Source organism: Aotus nancymaae, unplaced genomic scaffold, assembly GCF_030222135.1.
Source record: "Aotus nancymaae isolate 86718 unplaced genomic scaffold, 86718_ANA_hifiasm-v0.15.2.pri h1tg000040l, whole genome shotgun sequence".
Taxonomy (NCBI): domain Eukaryota; kingdom Metazoa; phylum Chordata; class Mammalia; order Primates; family Aotidae; genus Aotus; species Aotus nancymaae.
The window spans coordinates 81,906,584-81,928,917 of record NW_026988454.1 but is presented as its reverse complement, the minus strand read 5'-3'; the positions used below and the strand labels follow the sequence as shown (position 1 = coordinate 81,928,917).

The following is a 22,334-nucleotide window of genomic DNA, read 5'->3' as shown; positions in this document are numbered from 1 at the left end:
TATAATATTGTTTAAACACTTGGAAAAAATAAAAATTTTAGATTTTAACAAAATTTAAAAAGCATTAAAACATAATTCACTGTCTTCTGTATGTTCCTCCAAAACTTTTAAAGCTTTAGATTCAGGAAAGAAATAGTAACAAGCACCATTGATGTCATGCCTACATACTCCTGAAATAGCCAAAGGGATAGTAAAATCCATACCAAAGCTAGCATTTTGACCTCACCATATCAAACAACAGGACTAGTATTTTATATTCAACAATACCACCGTCTTTTTCACTGACCAAATTTGAGTAACCAAATATATTTTCATTATGCTGAATATCTAGAATTCTTCCTGAAAACTTGTCATATGCATCTATCATCTCACTTCTTGTATACAATATGCCTTTGAACAACTTCCACTGCACTATATTGTTGTACTGACCTGTACTGGAGTAGAGTCATATCAATAAATTCATTCACTATTATCTGTTCAAAATATACTTTTTAAAATATTTTAAATTTATCCTTTCAAAAATGAACTGACTGTACACAAGCATGTGACCCCTGAGTCCGTAGCAGTGAAGTCTTAGCTAGGGCAATTGATAGCTTGGATATAGCTTTTGGTTGTATATTCTTCAAGCCTGAGTATTTCTCTCCTGGAATTTCAGTGTTTTAATAAATTCCTTTTCTACTTAAGAAAAAGAAACTGAAAGTAATACAAGACTCTTAAATGGACAAATACTATTCTACTATAACAAAAATCACAAAATAATTCCATCAAAGCATTTGCCAAGGTAGAATAGGAGTCATCCCAAAGTCATCTCTTCAGTCACCTCACTACGTGGCCATCTCCAGTTATTAAATGATGGTTCAATTTGCATCTAATTTTCAGAAACACCTCTGAAAAACAAGGTTAATCAGGGCTAATGTAACAAAACAAAAGCCAAATAATTTTTTTTCTCTACATTGAAACAGACATCTAAAAAAACAAAATAATTTCAATACAGCAGACAACTTTTATGTGTTAGGAATATCTACAAAGTTTCCTACAGAGTGAAAAATTCAGAGGAAATCCCTGCTATTAGTCTTCCTGATTTACCTGCACTAATTGAAGGCTACTCTACTCTTAGTGCATTTTAACTGCATTTCAGTCCTCATGTTGCATGGTGTTTCAATGATGCCACCGCATATGAAAATGGCATCACGTCTCTGCAAGCCCTTGAGTGTATTCTGAGACAAACTCTGTCCCCCATCTTGTCTAATTAATCAACTGAAAGAACTAAGAATCTGGATTGTTTTCTCTCTAAATTTCAAATGAAACTGTTTCTAAAATAATTGGGGATTTTCAATGATTATCAGAATAACTTCAGGAGTAAAGTCATAAAGATTGTTAAAACACTCTTTTTTAAAGATAAGCTGCTTTTAAACATGTTTAAGTAGAAGCATTACTCTAAAAAGGCATTTGCAGAATTGTAGTCTATTATTACTTTCTCTTACTACTTACTAACAGTTATTTTAGAAAATGTTGTATTGAATTATATTGGAGTAGAGTCATATCAATAAATTCAAAAACCCTGCGGCACATAGATTAGGTGATCCACTTTTTGATAAAAGTAATAGAGTGGAATTCATCATTGTGGCTCTACCACTTAGTACAAACACCACAAAATGTGAAACAGAAAAAATAAAAAGTATGTGGCTGTCAGCAGAGCAAAGACAAATTTGAAAACTAAAAATCATCAGCTCTCTTGGCAATAGAGAGTAGTTTCATATTCCAGGTGGATATATGACTTAACGAAAGACCCTATCATACTCGATAGACAATAGAGATAGCTGCATCATCACCAAAGAAATTCTAAACCAACAGTAGAGGCAAAGAGGATATTTAATTGGGATACTGAAGCCTCTGTGCCTGTAAGGGCAGGCTTCTTCAAGGTCCCCTTCAGAAACAGCATGCAGTATACACCCTGAGAGCCTCCGTTTTCAGCTCAGTATCACACATGAACATTCACCTTAGGGTAGGTCACATCGTTACACTACAAAAATAAGTTACCTTCAAGGCACAATGGTTCTCATCAGAAATGATTTCATTATCAAATTAGTAAATTTAGCCATTTACTTTGTAATAGAAAATTCATAATAAAATATCAAACATATTTATCACAACCAGAATGGTCTTCACTAAGACCCACCTGTTGCGCCCAGAGTCTCGGAAGCCTTTAGCAAATGGATTCCTATCTATCTTCAGGCGAGTAATCTGCAGAGTAGGAAAAAAAAAATCGAATCTTACATAAATGTCAAGTAAGGTTCTTACTTGATTGCAGAACTACAATAACTCAAAAATTAACTGTTAGAGGACTCTATTGTATGCCCCTCTTTCATTCCTCAAGTTTTTAAATATCCTAGCAGTAAAGCAAAAGAAAATTTCAGAAATCATCTAGAACATTCATCTGCTATATAAAAGATACTTCGTTCCTTTTCAATCTGCATTAATAGATATAAATTTGTTTTGCTTTTAATATTCCTGGAAAAGGAGATTCTGAATCATCTGTTGGTAACTTGCCCTATATTTTACAATGTCCTGTGAACTGAAGTTCTTCCCTTTAACTCTGAGACATGGTTTAATCCTGTTTCTCTCTCAATAAAGGCAATGAGGAGTAACTCCTATCCAACTTCTATTCAACAGCCATTTAAATGTTAAGCTCCTACACAGCTTTCTCTTCTTCAAAATTAGGTAATAATATACACACCCCTTTAATATTCTGCCTGTGTTTTTCTTTGCCTCTCCTTTAATATTCTTTGTGGCTCTTATATGAAAGTCTTATTCTTTTATCTGTGGAGTCCTAACCTAGTCAGAGCACTACAGTGAATGTCCAACCAGAGGTAATCACTACTTGAAGGTTCTAATGACATCAAATCTCATACTACATGGAATAAAAATAAATTATGCTTTATTTTTTAACTTTCTTTCAAAATAAACTGTATTGTGTTATATTGAGGTATACAATATATTATGAGATATGTAGGTAGTGAAATGGTTCCTATATGTGATGTTTTAGTTTTAACAGGAGTTCTAATTTGTTGACTCATAACCAGCTTTTCGCCCACTAAGACATCGAGAGTTAGGGGGAAATTTTTTACAAATGATTTAATCATCTCCATTAATAGTATTGTTTTTTTTTAGTTATGCCATCCTGAACTCAACACTAATAAATAACATCCCATCTGTTTATTACCAGATCTATACTTTGCTCACAGGAATTTACAGCCTATTTTCTAAGAGACACATCATGTTTTGCCTTCTAAATTCCTGGGCTTAATGAACTCTACAAAGTTAATGAACATACTTCTAATTGCACCATCTTGGCTAAGGACGAAAACTGTTGGATAAAAGACATCTGCAGTCCCCCTGCATTGCCTGTGCACACTCTCCAATCGGCCACGCAACACTTAAGACACATGTGTTCCATATGATGTTATCTTAGTATGTGGATAAAACTACATTATAAACGATATAATGAATGGGTTTGCTAATTAAGTCATCATGTCTGCCACTCTGTCATTGAAGGAATTCTTCTTTACAGGTCAATACACCTCAATTTTCTGTTTATAAAAATAATGTTTAAAAAACGTTAAGCAATGTAAATGTTCATTTAAAATATTGTTTTTAATAAAGTACAGATTTATATAATGATGCCATGTCAAAACAAACATATAACACAATTACTATCATTATTTGTATTACTAACATATGTATTGAGTGCATAAAATGTACGCTGTGCTAAGTTTTATGCATACTATTCATTTAATTACTAGAGCAACTCATATATAGCTATTGTCTCAGTTTTGTGTTTTATTTTAAACTGAAGCTTAAGTAACCAAGGCCCACAGGCTGCAGAGCTCATGCTATTAACCACTAGTCTGCTTACAATGTTCCATAAGTTCTTAAAAACAGTTTCCAGGAAACTAAAAAGTAAATATGATTGCATTTTACCATTATCAATTTCCCCTCTAATCTGTTCACCATCTTAACTCCTCAATGTTCACTAATTAGTGTTAGTCATAACATATGCCAAAAGCTGAATGCATTGCACTTACTGTACCACAGAGGATGGAAGAAAATACACAAACAGCACAGTTAATTTGTGTGTGAGAGAGAGAGAAAAAGAGGAGATGGAAAAAGAGAGAGACGATGAATTGAGATTGTTAAAAGGATACTAAGTGCCTCTGCTATTTTCTCCTCATGCATTGCTTTTTCTCCCCAAAAATCATTCCCTGCCTCTAATATGTTTAAACATATTAAATATATAATTATAATATATTTAATATAATTATATTTAATATATTACATATTATTGTATAGCATATTATACAATTTATATATTTATATTTGTAATTTTAATATATTTAATATATAAGTATAAATATATTAAATATATAATTATAAATATATTATATATTATAATACATTAAGTATGCTATATTAAACATATTGTGCTCACTTTGGTAGCACATATACTAAACTGGAACAATAGAGAGATTAGCATGGCCCCTGCACAAGGATGACACATAAATTCATGAAGCATTCCATAAATATATATATATATATATATATAACATTAAATATATTTCAATATATTGTTAAATATATTATAGTAAATATATTTCACATAGCATTAAAATATTAATATATTTGGTAATATATTAATATACATTAAATATATTTAAATATATTATTAAATATATATCAATATATTTAAATATATTAAATATATATCAATATATTTAAATATATTATTAAATACATATCAATATATTTAAATATATTATTAAATACATATCAATATATTTTAATATATTATTAAACATATATCAATATATTTTAATATATTATTAAATATATATCAATATATTTTAATATATTATCTCTCGACCTTCTAAAACTTACATTTCCTGTTCCTTCCTATAAGTTTATAAAAGAGTGGCAATATAAGTGTGACAGGACAGAACAGCTTCAGTTGTGGGACTGATGTCTCCATACCGGTAAGAGTTATTGAGCCTCTCAGCCCAAAGAACAAATGGGATAGGATCCAAATTTTCTAAGAAGCTTTATAACAACAGAAACCATAATAGAGAGATTAAAAAGCTTTAAATTTGTGATTGAAATGTATATAAATGTAAAGAGAAATGGAGACCTAAAACAATTCTGCTGACTACTGAAATAATAATAATTTTAAAAATCTACCACAGACCACATTGGCTTACATTACATGGATATTTCTTGAAACTGGCTGGAATTCCACCATGGATTACATATTGCCTCTGATTCAATTCTCCACCTAACTGACACATATAGACATAGACTTAGATAAATATATATGTTTACCCATATAGAAAAGAAATATTTCACTTCTCAAATTATTTCTAACTTTATGAAATGCTTATTCTACCATTGCTGATCTCTCAGACTACAAGCATGTTTGTCATCCTCTATCACAATTAAAGCCTGTCTTGAAAGAAATAGCCCATTTGTATATGTACCAAAACAACTCTACAGGTTGAATTCTTCTGAAATATTTTTAGACTGTGGTTTTGAAATAAAGTGACTTATCAAGTCTTATGCTCTACAATACAATTCATTTTTAATATTTTACATGTCTATTTTCTAGGCAATACAAATACATTGTAATTTTAATTACGATATCATAATTTCCTAGCTCAAAATACAAAGTAAACCTACACTGTCAGTCACAAGACATGGTTTGTCTAAAGAAGTCATCATTAGAGTAGCCTCACTTGGGCAATCATAGATAAAGAACTGTTGTTCATATATATATATATATACACATCGAATGTCATATATGGCAAATGCTTTCTTTATTCATAACATTGAGAGTGAGAACAACAGCTAACTTCCTCTCTTCCCCTGAAATGAAAGTCTACAAAGATACCAATTCTGAGAACAATACCTGCTGATTCTGATAGGCAGTGACAGTTGTGAAGACAGTTTCTGGAAAGGAGAATGCCTTTACTCCCTCCCCGGATGGAACAGGCTTGATGGGAGAAAGATCGTCTCCACAGTCTTTACGGATGACGTGCACTCGCGGTTGGTATTTGTGCATAGAATGAAGAATAATCTATATCAAATAAGGAAAAGGCAAATTTATCAGAAGCCTCTGCTCAATCTCAACACCATGACTAAATATTTAATGTGTACAATCAATTCTGATTGGTAATTATTTCCAAGGATACAGAGGTATCAATTTAATAAGATATATCAGAACTGGAGAAGAAAGGCTAAGAAGTTATTTGTAAAATGTACATAAGAATACAAAATAAAGGCCGGGTGTGGTGGCTCATGCTTATAATCCCAGCACTTTGGGAGGCCGAGGCAGGTGGATCATGAGGTCAAGAGATCGAGACCATCCTGGTCAACATGGTGAAACCCCATCTCTAGTAAAAATACAAAAAAAATTAGCTGGGCATGGTGGCACATGCCTGTAGTCCCAACTACTCGAGAGGCTGAGGCAGGAGAATTGCTTGAACCCAGGAGGCGGAGGTTGTGGTGAGCTGAGATCACGCCATTGCAATCCAGCCTGGGTAACAAGAGCAAAACTCCGTCTCAAAAAAAAAAAAAAAAAAAGAATACAAAATAAAAAGCACTATTTTAGTGAAATTCTGTGTGCAACCATGTGAACTTAACAAATTTTCTATTGCTAAAGCCAAAGGAATAAATTAATACACATTTTATTTATAATGAGCCCAATGGAACACAAAGTCCAAACCAATAAAACTACAAATGAGACTGAAATCATTATTTAAATTGCACCACACCCATCCCCTAAAAAATAAGCATTCGCAGACAAGGTTTTTTTCAGAGGAAATTTTTTCCTAATTCGTGACTACATGTGTCTATTCAAGGGCAAAGGGAATTCTGAGGACACTCCAGCATCTGTTTTTTGTATGGCTCACAAAGTCTCTGGTTTGCTGGGAGTGCCCAATGTCTGTGCCTCCATCACAATGAGGCTTTCATCACTCAGACTTCAGAGAACAGAAAAGCTGGCCCTCTCAGATGCTGTTGGGGAAATCAGATAATATGGTTCAACTACCTTCTACCCAATGATTCCACATCTGAGAATTTATCCTAAGAAAATATTACAAATTCAGAAAAGCTTTTCATGTACAAAGATGGGCATCACATTATTTTTAACAGTAGAAACCTATAAACCACTTACATTTCCAACATGAGTAACTCAGGTGAATGAAATCCATACAATGAAATACAGCATTATTTTTTTTTAACCATATAATGAAATGATACTTTTAAAATCTTAAATTTTAAAAATGACCTAAATTGTTTATAAACTTGTCACAACTACATAAAAATACAGTAAAAACGACCCATACAAAGATACGAACAGTGATTTCCTCTAGATGGTGGGCTTGTGAGTGAACTTTTTCTTCTTTATACGTTCTATGCTTTAAAGGCTGATGGTGTAGGGTGAAGTAATAGCTTCAACCAGTGGGATTTTCTACTGGCTGCCGTGATTCCATATTCAGGTATTCATTAAGGAGTTTCCTTAAGAAACCTGCATTTTTCCTGGGCTGTAAGATTTGAATTCAGTTTCTGGGACATCATGAATTTGGAAAACAAATGTTTAGAGAAAAGTCTTAGAAAAATGCAGTGGATGGCCTGCCTTGTGTTTAGGATGTGGGCAGTTTAAAAGGACACATTCAGAATATTTGGTTAGTCCAAACACAGACTGTCCTATATCTGGAAAGTGTGTTTGCTGCCACAAGAAGATTCTTTACCTTCTGGCAGCAAACAGCACTGTGGCCAAGATTTTGTTTCACCCTACAGTTTTCCTTCTATCAGTGGAAGAAACGCCTGGATAGCACATCTAATGATCATGCCAACCAGACACACTAGGACTAGGAGAGGAAGCATGAGTATAAGGAAAGGATAAGAGGGGAAACCAGCCCTCATCATCACCTGGGGACGCATGTAAATCTTCAACCTCAGGAAAATTATCTTTCCAGAAATTCTGGAAATTTCTCTTTGCTATATGTAAAGGGTAGAATTTTAATGACCCATTAGTGACTCACCAAATCAACATAAAGGGTTGCAACCAGAAATTTTTTTAATAAGTAGAAAATAAAATGCATATCTTGCTGTTAGGTAGAAGGTTTGAAAAACACAGAAGCAACATTTAATTCTAATGATACTAATGATCAGCACACTCTAAACAGATTTTTAGTGAATACAGAATATTTTTATTCCCATTACTTTGTATATTACCTGAGTAATATGTTCACTAATCCTCATTTAAAAAGGTATAATCTAAATCTAAGTTTATATTCTCAGAAGCACAGTATCTCCACAGGGTTGAAAGGTATCTTGCAGATATTTGGACCCAGTAGTTATTCTTTTTCAGAACTACATTAGGAAAAAGGAGTAGGCAAGATGGATTCTAAGGTCTGTTTGCCGCCCTCCAATTAGAGGTGCTTCCCTTCCCTGCTTGATAGGCAGAGTTCTGTGTGACATTACGTTAGACATAGTTAAGTCTGAAAAAACTGACATTAATACTCCAACTTATAGACGGGAAGCTAAGGTCTACATAAGCAAGAGAATTCTGAATCCTCAAGGCTGAACCTGGAAGCTGGGTCCCATGGCCCATGGCTCATCCTCCCACCACCACATTCATGTGGATTCAGTATGAATTCATATTTTGTGGGCAGGCATCATCACAGGGCAAGGCCCAACAAAAGAAATATAAAAAAGGTTCTCAACCTATAGAAGCAGTTAACTAAGCCCCATCTGGTGTCTCATCAGTTAACATACTCTTTAACATGCTTTTTATATAAATATAAAACAGCATACAACAAATCATATCATAGTAACTGTTAACGTTAACTCTGCTTTTCCCCCTCCCTATTTCTTAATTAATTTCTCTCATTAGAAAGTAATATTCACTTGATATCTTGGGGAGTAGGGGAGTTTAAAGGAGAGCTCTTCCTCTTCTCCAAGTTAAGAAACAAAATGCCACTGGTAAGCAAACAACAAGGGACGAAACAATGAAATTTAAACTCCCAGGGAGAACTAGTATATCTTTTAGAAACAAATTTCTCAGCAGAAGCAAAACTGGAGAAAACCTACTTTACATTAAACAAACAAAAATAAATGCATAGCCAATTTCAGAAGATTGGATTGAGTTGTAATGAAAGAAACAAAGATTCATTTGTGTTTCTTTTTACTAGTCAATGAAAAGCGGGTTCTTGTTTTATGAAGATTGTTTCCTCAAGCAGATTTCTCCACATAGTCATATATATTTTAAGGTTACTTTTTTAATATCCTTACCTTTCAAAAAAGACTTCAAATGGGGTATATTGGAGAGGGTACAGAAATGGCTGATGTATGTCTTTGTTTGCATGTTAAGGAGCAATTATCGATAGTAATCTGAAGATTGCTCAAGGAAAATAATATATATTCAGTATTATCTACAAGAATTTCATGTATCCCTGGATTTTTGGGGGGACTGAGAAGCCTCAATTCTTCTTTGTAAGACAGCATTATGTGCTTTTTAACGTCTCGTTTGGTCCTAGGTTCAGTCAAATCACTGCAAGGATTTGATTCCTGCAATCGTTTTGTATTAAATGAATAAAAGTCCCAGGTCTCCACGGAGTTCTCAAGTCACTATGCTGCACACTTACAGAGATTTGGCAGAGTAAAACTAGGAACCGAGAAGAGAAAAAAAGCAATTTAGAAACAAGCTAGAAAATCATCTCTCATTTGAGTCTACAGCTTTACTAATTACAGATCAGTGATAACTTATTTTGGAATTGGGGGCTCTGAGGTGGGCAGGGGCAGAAGGGGTGAACAATTTGATTATTAACTATCAAACTTATAATCATGAATCCTCAATAAAATTTTGCTTATTTAATAGAGCAAATAGAACCAGGAGAATCATTGGCCTTATAAACAAGAAGACACAATACGATGTCCATCTCCAAAACACAAATAATTCTACGTGATATACAATGTTCAATGTTCTCTGATTTGTTTACAAAGATTATTTTTTGAGGTTTAGCTAGTAGCATAGTCACACCAAGTTCACAAATACAGACTGTTTTTGCAGGTACAGGCTAATACATTGTGAGTCAAAAACAAAAAGCACAGCATTGTTTATTTCTGATCTGATGAGTGGAAAGAGCTTAAGATGTGACAGACAGGCAAACTGCCTCTAGTCTTACAGGATAGCTCAATAAGAAAACATTCCCTGCTGATTGGAAATTTTCCAGATGACCTAAATTCTCGTGATGAAATTAGTCAATCAAGGGTCCAACGAGAAACAGATAACAAAAACCTGGCTCCCTGCATTTTTTGGTAACACCACATACTGATTCACTTTAAATGGTGCGAGTCAAGGCTATAACAATTAACCACAAACTCCATAGCAAGGTAGCCTTATTTTTGTTTAATGTATGATGTTGTACATGATGGACTCTTACAAATACGTACTTTTGAGTTCATCAGCTCATTTGGTTCACTCTAAGTTCTCTGATTCCAATATAATCCAAGAGAAAATCAAGCTCAGAGTGAAAGTGGCTTGCCCACAAACACAAATGTGTCATACTTCTAAGCAACTGTAAGGTCCTTCCACCAGGGAAACCTCTGCAACCTCCCCTATAACATATTGCTTCCACACCTGCTTCTTAAGGAGAAATGAGAAAGAGTGAAGGCATTGGTATCACAGAGTCCTCAGCAGCTCGAAGTACAGGTCCTCCCACAGGCCCCACTGTGGCTGTCTGGCCATGCTTCCTTCAAAAGCACCACAGCACCGTGGGTATAAATCCTTCTGAGGCTTAAGGTACGCCACTACCTGTTAAATGTCTTCTAATTGTTAATGAAAATGCTTATCTAAATGTTTTCCTTCAGTTGGAAAATTCCAGAGGAATTGGGAAACATGTACATGATGAGAGGAATTACGCTACCCAAGCATGTTAACCCCTCTGCACATGGGTAGCTCAAGGACCAGTCTTGGTTTGTATAAAAGTCAGCATAAAGTTCCCTATGGATTCACCAAGGATCAAGAAGAGATTAAGTTCTTCAAAACATTCAAAGATTAACTGCGGAGTGGTGGAACACTTCCACTTTGGAATTTCACCACTCTTCCTCTCCAAATAATTACTTATATTTGAACAACTGAAAAGTAACTTTGTGGAAAACCTCAATGTCACATCATCTCATGTCTCATGTGTACCTATGTCCAGTCAAAGCACTCTGAGGATTTGATTCCTGCAGTTATTTTGTTTTAAATTAATAAAAGTCCCAGTTCTCCATGGAGTTCTTAAGTCACTATGCTGCACACTTGCACAGTTTTGGCAGAGTAAAACTAGAAACTGAGAAGAGAAAAAAGCAATTTAGAAAGCAAGCTAGAAAATCACCTCTGATTTGAGTCTACAGCTTTACTAATTAGATTAGAGATCAATGCTACTTCTTTTGGAATTAAGGCCTGGGGGTGAGCAGGGGCAGAAGGAATAAATCTCAACTATGTAAGGGTAGAGGGGTAAGTTCCCAAGAGGTCTCTGCATCTGCAAAGGGCCTATTGAATTAGATAGTCCTACCATAACAATATCATTGTCTTATTATACCCTGAATCAATATCAATAATAGAATTAGAAACAAATTCCTAATGTCTAATCTAGCCTCATTTAGGGTTACTGAGCTGAGTAAATAAACAGATTCTTTTTTTAAAAAGCCTTTCCAATCTTTCCTGACTGGAAGACAGTGATGCTGGCATCTGTACTTCTCTGAGCTGGCAGGATGATAATCTGTGCGCATGGCTTCTTCTCTCCCCACCTAGGCTAGAAACTCACAGAAAGCAGAGATCATGACTCTGGTATCTTATTTTTTTATTTTTTGAGACAGAATCTCACTCTGTCACCTGGGCTGGAGTGCAATGGCACAATCTCAGCTCACTACAACCTCTGCCTCCTGGGTTCAAGTGATTCTCCTGCCTCAGTCTCCCGAGTAGCTGGAACTACAGGCAATCACCATCATGCCTGGATTGTTTTTGTATTTTTAGTAGAGACAAGGTTTCATCATGTTGGCCAGGATGGTCTCAAACTCCTGACCTCAGGTGGTCCGCCTGACTCGGCCTCCCAAAGTGCTGGGATTACAGGCGTGAGCCACCATGCTTAGCCCAAGCAACCATGCCCAGCCCAAGCCACTGCGCCCGGCCAGCTTTGTATCTTTTACCACATTGGATAACATCTTCAGAAGTATGTTTTCTAAGTGAATAATGGAAAGAGGACTTTCCCTCCTACATTTTCCTCTCATATCAACTAATATGTACATATTTTTATCATTCCTAAAGGCAATTTACTTGCTTCCAAACTGCACAGATACATTTCTCTCCCTGCTCCCCACATGTCAAAGTATCTCTATTTATTCAACTAGAACATTCTGCCACAAACTTAAAGGAAAAATTTCAGCAGTTAGACAACATACTTCTTTATATTTTGATTATCTTCTGCTATGCTATTTATTTCCATAATAGTAAAGTATTATTTAGGTTTAAGTAACTGAATTTCAATTTGCAGTATATTATTTTGTGTTTTAAACAAATGCTGTGTGACACTTAATCTTATGTGGCAAATTGGCTACGCCACAGTACCCAGATATTTCGTCAAACACCAGTCTAGATGTTGCTGCCAATGTATTTTTTAGATGAGGGCAACATTTAAATCAGCAAACTTTGAGAAAAGTGGACTACTCTTCATAATGTGGGTAGGCTTCATCCAATCAGTTGAAGACAGTAAGAGAAAACAGACTGAGATGCCTGAAGGAAGGGGGAATTCTGTCAGAAAACTACCTTCAGACTCAAGCTGCAACATCACTTCTTCTCTAGGTCTCTAGCCGGCTGTGCAAATTTTGGACTTGTCAGGCCCCCACATTTCCTGGGTAAGTTTCTTAAAATAAGTTATCTCTGTCTATCTGTCTTTCTCTTTTTTTCTCTCTCTCCACACACACACACACATCCTATTTTCAGAAGAATGTTGTTTTATATAAAGTCTATTGAAATCACAAAGTTAATATCATACAGGTTGAAAACTTACTAGATCTATATTTAATATCTGTTAGATATTAGATAGAAAGCCAGTAATTTGCATGGAAAAAATTAGAACTGTAAAATGATTATATTGATTTAAATTATTAAGAAGTTTATAACTTATACATGAGGGTATACAGTTTTTAACCCCACTTATCTCTTTAGAGCATATATTCTTTAAACTGTAGAACTCACAAAAAAATGTACTGTACTTAAGGTTTTGATAATAAGTAACACTAAGAACATTAAGTCTAAAATTTTATCTTCCAAAAACAAAGTCTTTTAATGAATGTGCTGAGCATATTTCAGTCAGCTGTTTAATGACACAGAAGAAATCAGTGTTCTTTTCCTGAATTCCTGTTAAAAATAATTGCTATAACTTGACTGTGTTAAATTGTAAAAATAAGGAATAAAAATAAGAAAAGTAAGGAATTAATGCACTAAAATACAGGACATGGGCCGGGTGTGGTGGTGGCTCATGCCTGTAATCCCAATACTTTGGGAGCCCTAGGTGGGAGGATCACGAGGTCAGGAGGTCGAGATCATCATGACCAACATGGTGAAATCCTGTCTCTACTAAAAACACAAAAAAATTAGCCAGGTGTAGTGGTGTGCACCTATAGTCCCAGCTACTCAGGAGGCTGAGGCAGGGAAATCACTTGAACCTGGAAGATGGAGACTGCAGTGAGCCAAGATCAAGCCACTGCACTCCAGTCTGGCGACAGAGGGAGACTCCATCTCAATACATAAATAAACAAATAAATGAATAATATAGGACACGAAGTTGGGTGCAGAAAATAAATCTACTATGCTATTTTTTATTTCTGTTTTAAGTCATAAAAGGCAATAATCAAGAAACAAAAACACTGGCAGTGTGAGATTTTACTAGTTGTATCTTAAAAATCCACCTACTGCATTTGTATCACAGTGAAATTTGTACTGGAATGTTTTCATTCAAGTCAATTTCTTAAGATAATGTTTAGTAACTTCCAAACCGTATCTTGTTATCACAATATTACTAGTTTATGGCATTTTGTTTTAAAAGATATTCTCATAAATATGCTATCTTTATATTATGCCTTCAAGAAATAAACAAGTTGGTATTTCTTTAATGTATGATACATTCTTCAAAAGGCATTTTAATCATTCCTCAATCAAAACTCTCTTAAACAACAGAAACTTAATTTTAAAAATGCAAGCTTTAAACAGAAATAAGCATGTATCCAGTTACTTATTTCTTGCCTGGGAACAAAACTGCATAAAAATTAATAAGGTGTTAAAAATGACTGCATTATTGAAATGGCTGAACTCTGACTTATGTATCATGTTTCAGCAGTTTTAAGAATAAAAAGAATGATTGTTGTAACATTTTGACACATTAGATGTCATTACAAAACAAGTAGGGGCTTACAGATGGAACACACAAACAGCATAAGCCTGGGGAATTACTGAGAAGCAATGAGCCTCAGCTGAAAAAGAGCTGGATATAGGCAGGACACAACAAATCATTACCCTTATTAACCCAACTCCAAAGTGTTCATATTAACAGCATAATAATTAGCACCTCATGGGATTTCACACAAATGTTTTACCTAGAACATCTCTGCTTCCAGTACTTTCATTCTAATACAAATGCAGTATTTAGTTTTAACCTATTAAATGCCTCATAGGGTAACTCTGGCAACAGGCACATTCTGTGCAAATATAAACTTGATTTTGAGAAGATTATGTACATACTGATCAATCAGGCAATGAATATTATGATCTTAGAAGCGTCCATTTCCTTCAGTCAGGCACAGTGTAGATTTGGTTGTGCCATCTACAGATGCATTAGAGAGGCCATCTACTCACATGGCCTTGGTCATCCAGTTCATTGTTGGTGAGCTTCAGCTTGTCGAAGCTGATCACTTGTCTCATCCAAGTCTCCCCGGAGGCAGGCGAGTCTGGATGAATGTACACTCGGGGTGGCACAGGGGAGTCAGCATTACCTGCCACCATCCATTTAGAGCTGTGGTAAACATACCTAGAAGGCAATGACCAGGTGTTCAGTATACTGTCTATTTGTATCTTGGAACTTCCATCTCAGTAGAATCAGACAAAATGTGTTCCTATTTTGTTTCAGGTTTAAACAGATTGATTTCCTCTTTACACTCAAAATAAGATTTCAAGCACTTTTCAAAACCTTTTTAAGGCAGCAGTGGCCTACTGACAATTCAGACTAAGTGGTGTGTTAAGAGTTTAGTGAAAAATATGCAGCATCGCCACCATAAATGCAAGTACTTTCATTCTTATGAATGACATTTATTCACCTTAGACAGCCATCTCTATTCTGATATTTTCCATTTTTCTTCTGAATATTCCATCAGCATGAAAAAACAAATAGCTTTTCAAGTTCATCTTTAAGTAACTCTCAAAAACACTTGAGAATTATATCTTAAAGTGCTCCGCTTCCGTCAAGATCACTTCTCATGTTAGACTATGTACAGGCTTATGGAACAGACAGTAGAAAGGCAAGAGGAAATTGTCAGAATTTCTAGGAACTTTTATTTTAATAGGAAAAAATGTTTCATCTGTTATCATTTGGAACTATTTTTTTTAATACCATGACACTGTATTTTGAGGATATTCAGTTTAATTGCAAAATTTTGCATTATCATAAAATTTCTTTCTTGATCCTTATAAAAAATCTCTATATTTCATCTCCTATATTTCTTTCTTGATCCTTATAAAAAATCCTTTCAAATCATTTTCAAATATTACTAATCAAAAAATAAATCAAACTTTGAAAATAATGGTATGTGTAATATTACTTTTTAAATTAGGAAACAAAACATCCTATTCTATTTCCTTTAAAAGTCAAATATATTGACTCAGTAAGAATACATTTAAACAACAATGCTTCAAGACAGAAATATTAATATTTTACTATATTAAGATTGATTTATGAATAATTTAAAATAAGCTAATTAAAAACTAGAAACTAGTATAACAATGAAGAAAATAATATAAAATAAAATTATATACTTAGATATTTTCCTACCATTTGTGTGTGAAAATATACCATACAATTTAAAGCCATAATTTGCAAACAGTCTTAGAAAATTCTACCTGTGCTATATATATATTTCTTTTTATAAGAGCATAAAATATTTGTTTCAACTCTTTGTCACATATTTCATTTTGGGCTCAATATGTCTTTTAGTCTTTCATTCCTTTTCTTAGGAAAAAATATAAAAATCATAAAATTTGGAATACTCTTTTAGAAACCTTCCTTTAATTGATATGATTTAATTTCAATAAGTTCCTAATTGTGGGTTTTTGTGAATATTAATTTTACATTCTAATAAGTGACAATAACTTGACCAAATACCACTCTAACATCAGAGAATTAGCTGAAAATTTTTTTTCCTAATATTGCTGAAAACATTGGAAAATGAAATGAAAATCTTAGAAATTCAAGAAAAATTGCACTGTGGAAATGATTTGAGTTACTACCAACTCAAATAGAATAATATGCTCTATCAAAACCTTGAAAAAGTATGCATTTTGAATAGTCAAAACTCCACACCAACTGACAGAATAAATGCTACAAGTTACACATTCTTTGTAAAACATTCTAAATACAAATAAATTTCTTCTTGGAAATCAAGAAAAGTGAAAACAAATTTATGTTTTACTATTTGATCTTTTAAAAGCTGGCATCTTAATACTAATTTCTGAAAATTCCTTAATTTCTATGAGAGTAAATTTGAATCAATTAAGTAAAACCAACTGAAATGTAGGGAAGACACTGGGAAAATAAATAGGAGACAAATTTAGAAGAGAAAGGAATAATTATTAAGCTTATTAAGAATTATGTTTTCTCCCTCAGCACAAAACCCCATTTAGAATATGAGTTTTAAATCAAGTATATTTAAAGGATGAACTTTAATGTCTTCTAGCTTCTGTCGTGTGGTAGATCATTTTTTCAAAACTCCCTAATGACTTATTTAATTAAAATAATATAATTTATACACAAAACAAATAATAAGACTGTCTTTTTATTAGCCCTTTTTGTAGTATTCCATATGTGCAGGTACTAATTAAAATCTGTGTACTTTTTATACCAGAAGGCTGTTTCAAAAAAGCAACTCCCTAAATTGCTAAGTGATACAAACCAAATCTGATTTCATTTAAAAACTTACTGAAAGCTGTGTTCCAAATAACAGCAACGAAAAAAAACAGAGAAAGAAATGAAGACAAACAAAATTTAAAACAGTATCTTCTTTTCTTACAAACACACAAAACATCCTTATTTAAATGTTAATGTTTTTAACTCTTCAGAAAAATATAAAGCACCCTCAGTGAAAATTGCTGATTTGTTTTCTTGCAAAATAAAAGACTAAAGATTGGCTTGAAACTGAAGAATGTGTACATTTTAAAAATTTACTTGATCTTTACATAAATATGTTCTCTTTCAAAATCCAAATATTATAAAGGTTTTTAAAAATTATTATTACACTAACCAAAAAAAAAAAAAAGAAAGGTAAAAATTTGTTACCAGTTTAATGACGTCTTAGTATCACATAAATTATAAGATTTTTATTTTTCTTACTTGTAGCAAACATTAAATAATTTTCTGAAATTAAAAAAAAAGCCTACAAATATTGATAGTTTTGTATGTAACAAGATAAAGGGAATTTATATGACAAAAAGATCAGAAAGAAATTATAACATTTCATTTAATATAATTTATATCTATAAACATTATATAACATTTCCTCTTGAAATCTGAATTGAAATATAAGTCAATATAAAAGACACATTTACTTTAGCAACACCAAAGTATCCTCTTTTAAAAGTTCTCAATGTCTGAAAACATTTCTGTATCTACTCAAAACAAAACAAAACAAAAATTAAGTTTCCACATTTGCTGCAAGAGAAGGCACACCATCTGGGCCGCTGGAACTCATGGGCGTTGGAGTATGGATCTGGAAATTCTATAGGCTTCTGGAAACAAAGATCACAGTCCTCACAGATCAAACAGGCACTAGCCTGCAAAATCCTAGTGTTTTCTTATCGTTATCTAATCACTGTACCTGTATCTTTTGTTGTCCACTGGCACAATATCCATGGCAATGTAATATTGCTGGTGAGGATCTAATCCAGAGATTTTCACTCTCATTGCTGGAAACATGCGCCTATTCAAAAAGGAGAAGAGAAAGAGGGTTTGGGGTTTTTGTTTGTGATTAAGGATGGAAAATGAATAAGCAAAGAAACCTCTTTAATCTCCATTTTTAATACAAACAAATATATAGTATTCACTTTGCCAATGTAATTCAAAGAGTCAGGACACAGAACAATTCAAAACTGAAATTTTTAAATGTAATTTGTTACGCCCTGTGTACATGTGTTCTGTGTTTACTGAAATGTCAGTACAGCTAAAAGTAAAACAATTTTACACTGAGGGAGTAATGGCACAAAAGAAAGCACCTTATTCTTTAAACAAAATCGATAAGCATATTTACTTTAGTAATACAAATAATAAGATGTAACAAATGGTAGAAATATAAAATTTGGATCTCTGAAAGTGATAAAACACATTATAATGTGAAATTTTTAAAGGGTTATAAAAAACCACAAGGAGCCAATGTGCCATGCTATAACCAAACAATATGTTCTTTATTGAGACAGGACTTCCTGTCTGCAGCATGGTAAAGGTGAAGTGCAAAAGTTGCTCTAAATTTGAAAGGTATAGTAAAACTTCTTTATTGAAAGCAGAAACTGAACACAATGTATATTTACCAAATCATTTCTTCCCCCGCCATACTATGAAAATGTTTTCTTACTTAACTACACTTACTCAAAACTTTGCTAATTAAAACAGATGAAAATTTGCATTCATCCTGGCTTCCCAAAGATGTTTATCAAAGGAGATGCTAGCAGATGCACCCATCCTTTTAAAAAGGCACAGCAGCAAAGAATACAACAGTAAATTATTGTATATAAAAAACAAATACAGCAGTTTGAATTTTAAAAAATCATCTAATGACTTACATCTAAGTCCCTTCCAGGAAATCTAATTTTTGTTAATTTAACCTTATAACAGAAATTTTAGTACTGTTATTTACCAAATTTTTTTTCTCTAACAATAATACCATGAAAGACTACTTCCAGAAAAAAATAAAGTCTAATACTCTTAACTAGGTATGAGAACAGTTTATTATGCTGGCTGTTTTAGTGTTATTTCAGTGCACCTGTAAGATAAAGAGTAAAGGTCTTTAACTACATCCTTTATAAGACAACTATTGCTTTGTGTTGGTGAAGATTGAATTTGGATCATTAATAAAAGCTCTGTGAAAATGTAGAAGGTAGCATATGGATTCAATAAAATATGTTTTTTTGTAATTTCTAATAAGTTTGAATACTTTTTATGCTATCCAGGTTTTTACCATGTGTACTCCCTGAAAGAGTTGTGTGTGCTTTTTAAAAGTTACTGTTAAGAAAGCATATTCATAGATTTCACTGCACTAAATGAACTGAAAATCTTGAAATGCAAATATTCCTGTGCCTACCTCAAATTAATATGATCTGCCCAACAAATCCATTTATTTTACTAACCAATGGGTGTGCAAATTTCACACAGTTTTAAAAACCGATGAAACTTCTTATAAAAAAATTTCAAGTATTCCTCAGCAAATTCAGGCTAATGTATTGGATTCCACTTTGAACAAAAAAATAACCAGGTACTCTAAATCTATAAACAGGATGGTTTTTAAAAATCAGGGTAATTACTCTTGCACCTATAAATGATTAAACATGTATTGTGGGTGAGTCCAGTGACTTTTCCTCCTAATCTAATATGAAATGGCAGGACAGAGCATGTTCTCATATTGCCAGGAAATCTTCTGATAAAGAATCAACCTGCTTAGGAATATCAAATCTGAAAAAACAAATCACAGTTTACTGGAGTGAACTGTTGTTTAAAAAATAAAAGAGAAAAGGAAAAAAAAGAATTTGTTTCCTAGTTCCAGAACTGACAACTAGAGTCTAAATAAATCCCCGGACAAGAGTAAACATGACCTAAATTTATAACCACCCTGCACGCAGAACATCAACTGTGACAGCTGTGGCACTAGGAGCGGCAGTAATTTTCTCCCTGGCATTCAACCAGAGGGCAGTTGGGCTGTGCACCCCTGCACTCGTGGTGGTGAGCAGCCAAAGTCAGCCTCCAAAGTGAACCACAGTCTGGGGCCTTCTCCCGTGTGTCCGAAAATGCTAACCAGAACTCAGGCTGCACTGCAGGCCCTTCTACCTAACTGAGCAAAAGGTGGGTGAAGACAGGGCCTGGGGTGGGGAGGGGCGTCCACGCCACCTTGCCCTTTACCTGCCGGCCTTGGTGATGATCATCTCAGTGCCTATCTCATGAAAGCGTTTCCAGAGCTCGGCTCCCTGTAGATCCACCCGCGGGGTCTGCGGTGAGGGCAGAGGGGTCCCGGGCCGGGCCAGGGCGGGTGCCGGGGACCCCTTCGGGGAGCCTCCCGGTGATGCCAGCGGGGAAACTCCCTGCTGGAAGCCGTCCTCACAGCCGCCTGGACAGCAAAAGACAGAGAGGGAACCTGTTAGGGAAACAGAGGGGAAGCCAGCCGCGGAGACAGGCCCGCCGGGTAGCTGAGAAAAGGAAAAGGACCTAGAGAAAAGCGGAAGCTTTGGTGCTATCAAGTTCTCCTAAAGAACAGGCCAAATCGATAGACACCCACTCTCTGCCTGTCGTAGGGGCGCATTCGGAGCTGGAGTGTGGCCTACTTGGTCCCCAAGTCCCGAGCCCGGGAAAGGCGCGCAGACCGCGTCCACCCCACCAGCTGGGCCTCCGCAGGGACAAGGCCCCAGAAGAAAAGGTTTCACCCCGCCGCCGGGGTCTGGGACGCGTGCCCGACGGGGTCTGAGAGGAGCTCCCGAGTCCAGAGTCTCCAGTGCAAACCCCGACGCCACCGGCGCCTCGAAGCATACGCAGCAAAAGCGCCCCGACTCTGGTACCAAGAGCCTTGGCCTCCTAAAGCCAGAGGCGTCTATGGCGCCTTATTTTGGGCCAGGCCGGAGGCATCTTCTAGAAGGCTCTTCAGACCCCGCTTCCGCCAAACTCCCGGCCGCCATGCGCTTCCAGCCCAGCAGAGAAGAGTGTGAAAAGCAAGCCCGCGGTCGCCGTCGGCCGTGGCAGAGAAATAAAGGAGAAGGGAAGGGAACCGCTCAACTACCCTCCGGGAAACCACGTTTGCAAATACGCCGCCCTCTTCCTGGTTTGCACAAACGGTTTAGGGCATTCGTTCCGGTTTCGGGGTGGGGTATGCCGTTGCTCCCCTCCTCCCCGCCTTGTGCTTTTAAAAGTTAGGAAAGAAAAAAGAGCACCCATTGGCTGGAACCCCAAGGGAGGGAGATGGTGAAGCACAGAGCTGGACCGCCAGGCGCCGCAAACAGCCGTGGCCGAAGGCGCGGGTCGCCGAGTGGGCGGCGGCCGCCGGCGAGGCAAGGTTGGAAGCGGCATCTTAACCGTCTGGAGGGTGACTAGCTTGCGCGGCGAGCTTTCCTCCTGACACGGCCAACGCGCTTGTGGCTGAGTGGCCTTGGCCACGTAGGGACGCGGCGCGCAGGCACAGCCGCAGACTCGCAGAAGTTCAGGTTCGCGCCGGGTAGAAGTTAGGCAGGAAAGGGCCAACTCACCCGCGGCTCCGCGCTCCAGGTCTGCGCCACTCCGGGCGGGCCCGGACGCCGCCCCAGTCGGCGGAGGGAGCGCAGCGCCTTCGTCTCCCTTAGAAGAGCCCTTTTCGCCCGCGCCGGCGCCGCGGCTGCAGTCTCCGTCTTCCACGGCCCCCGCCGCCTCTTCGGCGCCCAGTTTTCGCCGTTTCTTCTGAAGCTGTTGCTGCTTCTCGGCGCCTATCAGCGCCTCCACGGAGAAGGCGTGCGCCTTGAGGCTTAGCATGCTGCACGGCGAGCCCCTTCGCTTCTCGGCCATCCCCCCCGCCCCGCGCCCGCCCGCCCCTCTCTCATATACACTCACTCGGGCACACGCGCGCTCTCGCTCTTCCCCCACCAAAAACTAAAAGGCTCTCGGGGCCTCCCGAGATCTGCCCCCTTCCCCACTGCGGGCAAAAACAGATTTGGCGTTTCCTCTTTCTCGCTGATGTTGGGATCCGAGGAACCGGCGACGAGCCGGCCAAGTCTCCTTCCCTAGGTCTCCCGCACGCTCTCTCTCACTGAT

General features: G+C 36.3%; 1 protein-coding gene and 1 non-coding gene across 2 annotated transcripts in view; one reads left to right on the top strand and one right to left on the bottom strand.

Moving 5' to 3' along the window:
* Positions 1–22,088, bottom strand: part of TBX18 (T-box transcription factor 18) — a 31,681-nt gene extending 9,593 nt beyond the window's left edge. Inside the window, exons 1-6 of the mRNA XM_064360865.1 lie at positions 21,797–22,088; positions 20,466–20,670; positions 18,178–18,279; positions 14,951–15,122; positions 5,957–6,124; positions 2,180–2,244 (exon numbers count right to left, since the gene is read on the bottom strand). Coding sequence (XP_064216935.1) covers positions 2,180–2,244; positions 5,957–6,124; positions 14,951–15,122; positions 18,178–18,279; positions 20,466–20,670; positions 21,797–22,088 — 1,004 coding nt within the window. The remainder of the gene's footprint in view (positions 1–2,179; positions 2,245–5,956; positions 6,125–14,950; positions 15,123–18,177; positions 18,280–20,465; positions 20,671–21,796) is intronic.
* On the top strand, positions 4,482–4,584 carry LOC135268518 (U6 spliceosomal RNA). The gene has a single exon (XR_010336831.1). It is a non-coding gene; the product is annotated as a U6 spliceosomal RNA (small nuclear RNA).
* Positions 22,089–22,334: the final 246 nt, after the last annotated feature.